The sequence below is a fragment of the Uranotaenia lowii genome, chromosome 3 (genome assembly GCF_029784155.1).
Source record: "Uranotaenia lowii strain MFRU-FL chromosome 3, ASM2978415v1, whole genome shotgun sequence".
Classification (NCBI taxonomy): Eukaryota; Metazoa; Arthropoda; class Insecta; order Diptera; family Culicidae; genus Uranotaenia; species Uranotaenia lowii.
The window spans coordinates 351,244,079-351,251,634 of NC_073693.1; the positions used below are offsets into that span (position 1 = coordinate 351,244,079).

Genomic DNA, 7,556 nt, shown 5'->3' on the forward strand with positions numbered 1-7,556 from the left:
AATTTTCATGTAAATAGTTTTTTCAGAGGTTTGATAGCAAATTTGGTACATTTTTGCAAATTTATTTATTATTATTGTGATACTTTTGTTCCTCTTTATAACATTGTGTAATTTTTGTGTCATTTTTGAGGATTTCGTACCAGTTTTGCATGACCTTTACGCGAGCTTTGAGTTATTTGTTATGACAATTCTGTTTGAGTTTTCTGTCATTCTTGTCGTTTTTGGAAGTTTAATCATAATTTGACATTCTGGTGTCTAGTAATTTGTTAATTGTTTTAGGAGATTTAGTCAACTTGAGGTCATTTTTGAATTTATCAACCCTAAAAAGCTTCGTTTTGGTTCAAAACTCGTACATGTTTTTTTGCAGAATTTTAAAGCAACGTTTACATGAGTAAATTTACAAATTTTTAATTTGTATGGAAAATTGAATATGTTGATCGGAAAAATCATTTTTGTTTCTTCTGTGGAATCGAGCTTGCTTATAGTTTTTGAGAAAAATGTAATAAATTCATAAAAGAAAAGCATTCGCTGATCAACTTTCTCAGCAAACATTTTTGTAGCTATATTCTTATGCTGGTTTTAAATACGTGCCATATATACATTATAGAATGATCATATGAAAGTTGAAAAAACGGTATTTACCTACCAAAGTGGAGGCAACATGCATACGTAAATTTCATTTCTTTCTAGAGCGGCGAAAACTACACCAATTAGGCGTTATACGACAGAGCACAAGATTTTGCTCTCAAAACCTTCAAATCACAAATATTCCTAAACCATTTATTTGTACCAACTGTTTGTATAGAGTTAGGAAATAGTTCCAAGCGGGACAATTTTTTCTTCTCTCGTACGTTTTATTCAGCCAATAGTAAACTTCGGATTCTACTTTTTAAGTCGTTTTGAACTTCTTGCTTAAGTGGGATATTGAGTTGTTTGTATGCTATTTTTGTAATGTTTCGTTGTATTTTTGTGTCAATTTGATGAAATTTTAAAATCGATTTTTGTTTTGCTTTTAAGCCTTTTTTTGTCCTTTTCCTTTGATTTTCTCTTATCTAGTCCCTGAAATTTAATCTAAGTTGGATTCATTTCTCTACAAAAAAAAAAGTTTCGCTGACTGAATGTTTGAGTCAAGACCCATCTCTGGGTCGCAATTTAAAAATAGTGAATAATATTTGTTTTTTTTTGTCATTTTCATGTAAGTTTGGTGTCATTTTTGTAACATTTTTATGTTGTGTCATTTTGATGTCATTTTCGGGTCATTCTTTTTTTCATTATTGTTATATTTTTGTGTCTTTGTTGTTGTTTAACTGTGCCATATTTGTATAATTTTTGTGTAAAATGTAAACGAAAAAGACAAAAAAAGACTCAAAAATGACCCAAAAATAACTAGAAAACTACGGAATAATACGACAATTTAATGAATGTTGATATCATTTTTTTTTTTATTTCGGTTTTATTTTGTGTCATTTTTTGATTGTATGTATATATTTTTAAATTGCGACCCAGAGATGGGTCTTGACTCAAACATTCAGTCAGCGAAACTTTTTTTTTTTTTTTTTTTTTTTTTTTTTTTTTTTTTTTTTTTTTTTTTTTTTTTTTTTTGTAGAGAAATGAATCCAACTTAGATGAAATTTCAGGGACTAGATAAGAGAAAATCGATGTTGAAAAACATGCGAAAAAAAATTTCGCCTTGTCTCTCGGTGAGACTTGAACCCACATCTTGCGCCTCTCCGGGGCCCATGTATTAACATTCTACTACAGGGAGACCAACCTGGCGTATATGCGTATATGCCAGGTTGGTGTCCTGTAGTAGAATGTTAATACATGGGCCCCGGAGAGGCGCAAGATGTGGGTTCAAGTCTCACCGGGAGACAAGGCGAAATTTTTTTTCGCATGTTTTTCAACATCGATTTTCTCTTATCTAGTCCCTGAAATTTCATCTAAGTTGGATTCATTTCTCTACAAAAAAAAAAAATGTATGTATATAATTTTTGTAATTTTTTATGCATTTTATGAAGTTTGAAGACCAATTTTTGTCATTGAGCCTTTTTATGTAATTTTCCTGTAATTTTTGAGTTATTTCTATATAATTTTTTGTGTCATTTGTCATTGAGTTAACCTTGTGTCATGTTTTGAGTCTTTTCATCTTATTGTCTTGTGTCATTATCGTGTCATTTTTTTTCAATGTGGTGTAAATGTTGTGTCGTATAAGGATGAATTGTGTGTCTTTTTTTGCATTTCGGTTTAATTTTTGTTTCATTGTGTAGATTTTGTTGTATTTTTGTGAAATTTTTATGTCATTTCTTTTTTTTTTTTCTCATTTTTGTTTCATGTTTTAGACATTTTAGTATTCTCTTTTAGTCATTATTTTATCTTTTTTTGTGTCATTATAAGGTTTTTTTTGAGTCAAAATTGTTTCTTTTTTGTGGTTTTTTGTCATTTTTATGTAAACTTTTATGGTCTCCTTTAGTTTTTAACTTTCGGGTTTTATTTTGTTTAATTTTCATGTAATTTTTTTAATTTTTGTGTCATTTTTATGTCATTTTTTATATTATTTAAATTACACATAAATTACATGAATATGGCATCAAAATAATATAATGTGTAATTTTTATATCATTATTTATTTTATTTTTGTGTCATTACTGTGCTGTTTTTGTGTAGTTTTGGTGTAAAAACTACACAAAATGACAAAATATGACACGAACATTACATAAAAAAAACAAGAATAACCGAAAATTACTCGAAATAACACGAAAATAACAAAAAAAAAAGGCTCAAATTGTGACACAGAAAAAATGACACAAAAATGAAAAAATCAATAATTAACAAAAAAAAAAACGTTTTTTTCATCTTTTCATCCGTTTCTTTTCATATTTGTCTCTTTTTGTATCATGTTCTCGTCATATTTGTGTAATTATTTTGTCTATTTTTGAGTCATTTTGAGTATTTTTCAGTTCATAACTATTTCTATTTTGTGATGTTTTTGTCATTTTTTTAATTTCGTTCTTTTTTTCTTATTCTTTGTATCACGTTTGAGCTATTTTTGTCATATTTATGTCACTTCGAGAAATTTTCGGGTAATTTTTTTCGTGCTATGTATGTGTCATTTTTGTGTCATTTTAGTATCATTCTTGTTTCATTTTTGTGTCATTTTTGTGTTCCTACTTAGCAAATTTTTGTGTTATTTTGATGAAAAAATAATACAAAAATGACAAAAAAAGACTCAAAAATGACACAAAAAAAAACACAAAAATGACCAGAAAATTACTCGAAAAAACAAAAAAATGACACGAACGTGACACAAAAATTTCAATAAAATAAAAAAAACTACTCAAAAAATCGTTAAAAAAATTTGTCATTTATTTTCTTTCATAACTTTCTGCGTTATGTGATTTTTTTGAGTCTTCGTGTCAATATTTAGTTATTTTTTGTGTCTTTTTATGTGTTTCAAATAAGCACTTTTTTGTGTAGTATTGGTATAAAAATAATACAAAAACGACAAAAAAGACTGAAAAATTACACGAAAATGACACAAGAAAAAAAACAAAAATGACCCGAAAATTCTCGAAATAAACACAAAAATGACACGAACGTGACACAAAAAACGAGACAAGAATTATAATAAATTTAAAAAAAATTACTCAAAAATTCTCAAAATAAAAAACTGTCATTTTATCATTTTCCTGTCAATGTTTTGCCTCTTTTTGTGTCATTTTTGTGCTATTGCTTAGCAATTTTTATGTAATTTTGGTGTAAAAATAGTACAAACATGACGAAAAATGATACGAAAATGACACAAGAAAAAAAAACAAAAATGACCCGAAAATACTCGAAATAAACACAAAAATGACACGAACGTAACACGAAAAATGAGACAAAAATTGCCTTAAAATTCCAAAAATTTATTGAAAAATGACAAAAAAATTGACATTTGATAATTTTATTCTAATTTTCTGCGTTATGATATCGCCATTTTTTGTAATCTTTGTGTCAATATTTTGTCTATTTATGTGTCATTTTTGTGCTTTTGCTTAGCAATTTTTGTGTCATTTTGGGGTAAAATTAATACAAAAATAACAACAACAAAAACTTAAAAATGATACGAAAATGACACAAGAAAACAAAAAAAAAATGGCAAAAAAATTCCAAAAATTTACTTAAAAGTGACAAAAAATAATTATTTTATCATTTTCTTCAAGTTTTCTCTGTTATGTTATCGTAATTTTTTTGTCATCTTTGTGTGATTATTTTGTCTCTTTTTGTGCTATAATATAGCAAACTTTTGTGTAATTTTCGTGTAAAAATAATACAAAAAAGACAAAAAAAACTCAAAAATAACACAAAAATGACACAAGAATTACCGAAAATTACCCGAAAAAAAAACAAAAATAACATGAACGTGACACAAAAAATAAGACAAAAATTGCAATAAAATTGCAATAAATTAACTCAAAAAATGTAATTTTATCATTTTCTTCTAATTTTTTGCATTATGTTATTGGCATTTTTTTTTTGTTATCTTTGTGTCATTATTTTGTCTCTCTTTGTGTCTTTTTGTGTTATTTGTTAGTTATTTTAGTGTAATTTTGGTGCAAAAGACAACAAAAATAACAAAACAATGACTCAAAAATGACACAAATATGGCATAAGAAAAAACGAAAATGACCTGAAAAATACTTGAAAAAACACAAAAATGACTCAAACGTTACACAGAAAATGAGACAAAACTGCCGAGATCATTCCAAAATTTGACTCAAAAAATGACATTAAAAATGTCATTTTATCATTTTCATCTTCATTTTTTTTGTGTTATATTATCGCCATTTTTGTGTAATCTTTATGTCATTATTTTGTCTCTTTTTGTGTTATTTCGAGTAATTTTCCGGTCATTTTGTGTCTTTTTTTTTTCATTGTTGTATAATTTTTGTGTTTATTTTGTGTCGTTTTTGTTGTATTACTGTACCACTTTTATTCAATTTTCTTCTTAAAATAACACAAAAACACATAAAAGACACAAAATTGAGTTGAAAACTACACAATAAAATTCCTTTCCAACTTAGAGTCTATTTTGTAATTTTTGTGCCTCTTAAGAATTTTGTGCCTTTTTTTTGTGTCATTTTAGGAATATTTTTCTGTCCTTTCTGTATCAAACATGTTTCTTTTTGTGTTACTTTTATGAAATTATTTATGATTTTTATATCATGTGCTACCATTTTTGTATCGCTTTTTTGTTATTTTTGTGTCATTTTCCTCGTTTTTTTTATTAACATTATTTTGTGATTTTTGTAATTTTCATTATAGGGGCCGTTCAAATATTACGTAACGTAATTTTCGAGCATTTTTAAACCCCCCCCCCCCTCTAAGTTAAACATTCGCCTAACAATTTCTAAGCAAAATCCACAAATCCCCCTAAATCCGTTTCGTAATATTTGAATGGTCCCATAGGAGAGATTTTTTTCTTTTCTTTAAATTATATTAATTCTTGTGAATATTTTAATTGGGTACACAAACTTCTGTTATTTTTTTCAATTCAATTTTCTATGATTTTGACAGCCTTTTCTCAAGATTATGTTGTTTTGTTATATCAAAAATCAAGCATATTTAAAAAAAACCCAAGAACAAGACACGAGTCAGAAACACAAGATTTGGAATACCAGATAAGCTTTTCAAAAGTTTTACAAACGAAAGGCTCAGCAAATCGAAACGCTGTTAAACCATTTGGCTAGCTCCAAACATATCGTGTGCACACGAGTAAACGAACAGAACAAATTGAATTCCTTGTGAAAACATGCCTAATCCAAACAATGCTTAGACTTATTCTAGCTATTAACAAATTGAATTCATTCCACCGTCAGCTTCTTCGAGCACGCGCTAGATTCCTTCAATATAAATCAAGGCTCAATAATTTAAACAGCCTATAAAACAATGAACAAATTACGATCATATTAATTGCTTCAATTATTGGTACATCTGTTCTACGTATTCGGTTTCTGGTATAATAATCATAGGCTTATCAATTTTTCTATTTTTTGAGGAAGATTTGCATTAGGGTTCATACAACTCTATCTGGAGGGCCATTAAAATCAAATGCATCAATCCTCCGAGGAAACGTTTTCGTTTCAATGCAAATACCGTATCGATATCGCTCGGGGCAAATCTTCAAGCCGAGATTGTATCCCCTGAACTCGATAACGCTCAAATGGAAAGCATCTCAGAAATAATGTGAACTATTTCGATCCTCCCTAGGGCTAATTAAAATCCGGACTAATGTGGTAAGGAATAAGTATATAAAACCGGGACTAGGCTGGACGACCTCGTTATTCTCGTGAAACCCCTAGAGACCGAAACACGATGGCAAACGAGGTGAAGTTGGCGTTCTGGATCGGGGCCGGATTGCTGATCCTGATCCTGGAGGTGGTCAATGGCGCCGAGGATTATTGCGATCCGCATCTTTGCGATCCCGGAGTGAAACACATCGGCTGTGACAATCCAAATCAACTGGATCCGAGCTGTGAGGAGGGTTTCGTCTACGAGATGAACGACAAGCTGAAGAAACTGATCGTGGACACCCACAACGACTACCGGAACCAGGTGGCCAAGGGAACGATCAACTGGCTGCAGTCTTCCTCCAACATGGTTGCTATGGTGAGTTTTTTCTTCAATTACAATCGATCTTAACGGATTTATAATAACATTTTTATATATCCTCAAGGATTGGGATGACGATCTAGCATATTTGGCCGAGTTGAACGTGAAAACGTGCAGCGGTGATCACGACAAGTGTCACAACACCGTGGACTATCCGTCCTCCGGACAGAATATTGCGTCATGGGGAACGAGCGGATCCGAGATCGATGTGGACAAAAAGCTGCCGGACCTGATCTGGCAGTGGTGGGACGAACGGCACAAATCGAATCAGAGGCAGATCAACAAACTGTTCGACAAGAAGAACACTCTACACTTCACGATGCTGGCCCGGGACAAGGCTAATCGAGTGGGCTGTGGTCTGATCCGGAACAAACAGAACGGCTGGTACTGGCTGACGTTGACCTGTAACTATGCGTACACCAACATGATCGGAACCCGGGTCTACAAGTCCGGAACGCCGTGTTCCGAGTGTAAAACCGGATGTGACAAAAAGTGGGACGGTCTGTGTACCAAGGATGAACCGGTTGATTTGTAAGGCCGCAACGTGCTTGAAAGAAACCCTGGACGGAAATAAATGGGTGATGGCCAATGATTGACGTTTTTTAGTTTTTTTGATCAACAAAAAAAATTCATACATCCGATTTTTCACAATTCCACGATTTAGAGGTTATATTTTCATTTTTCACATCCAATCATCTATTTTACATGTTCACAGTTGTAGATCAAACATCTCCGGCTATCTAGGCTAAAGCAAAAACAAATTTAAAGAAATAACGAAGTGAAAGTTGTTAACAATTTTGACAATGTTGACAATTTTGACAATTTTGACAATTTTGACAATTTTGACAATTTTGACAATTTTGACAATTTTGACAATTTTGACAATTTTGACAATTTTGACAATC

At 30.7% G+C, this 7,556-nt stretch overlaps 1 protein-coding gene across 1 annotated transcript; it reads left to right on the plus strand.

Moving 5' to 3' along the window:
- Positions 1-6,313: 6,313 nt before the first annotated feature.
- Positions 6,314-7,243, plus strand: LOC129756377 (antigen 5 like allergen Cul n 1-like). The gene is made up of 2 exons (XM_055753234.1): positions 6,314-6,648; positions 6,716-7,243. The coding sequence occupies exons 1-2, from the start codon at positions 6,355-6,357 to the stop codon at positions 7,184-7,186; spliced, it is 765 nt and encodes a 254-aa protein (XP_055609209.1). The 5' UTR covers positions 6,314-6,354; the 3' UTR covers positions 7,187-7,243.
- Positions 7,244-7,556: the final 313 nt, after the last annotated feature.

What these genes read in the sequence shown, in the direction of transcription:
- LOC129756377 (XM_055753234.1), top strand. Translation starts at nt 6,355, where the DNA reads ATGGCAAACGAGGTGAAGTTGGCGTTCTGGATCGGGGCCGGATTGCTG. An exon ending in CCTCCAACATGGTTGCTATG is followed by an intron (nt 6,649 to 6,715) that starts GTGAGTTTTTTC and finishes TATATCCTCAAG; the next exon opens with GATTGGGATGACGATCTAGC.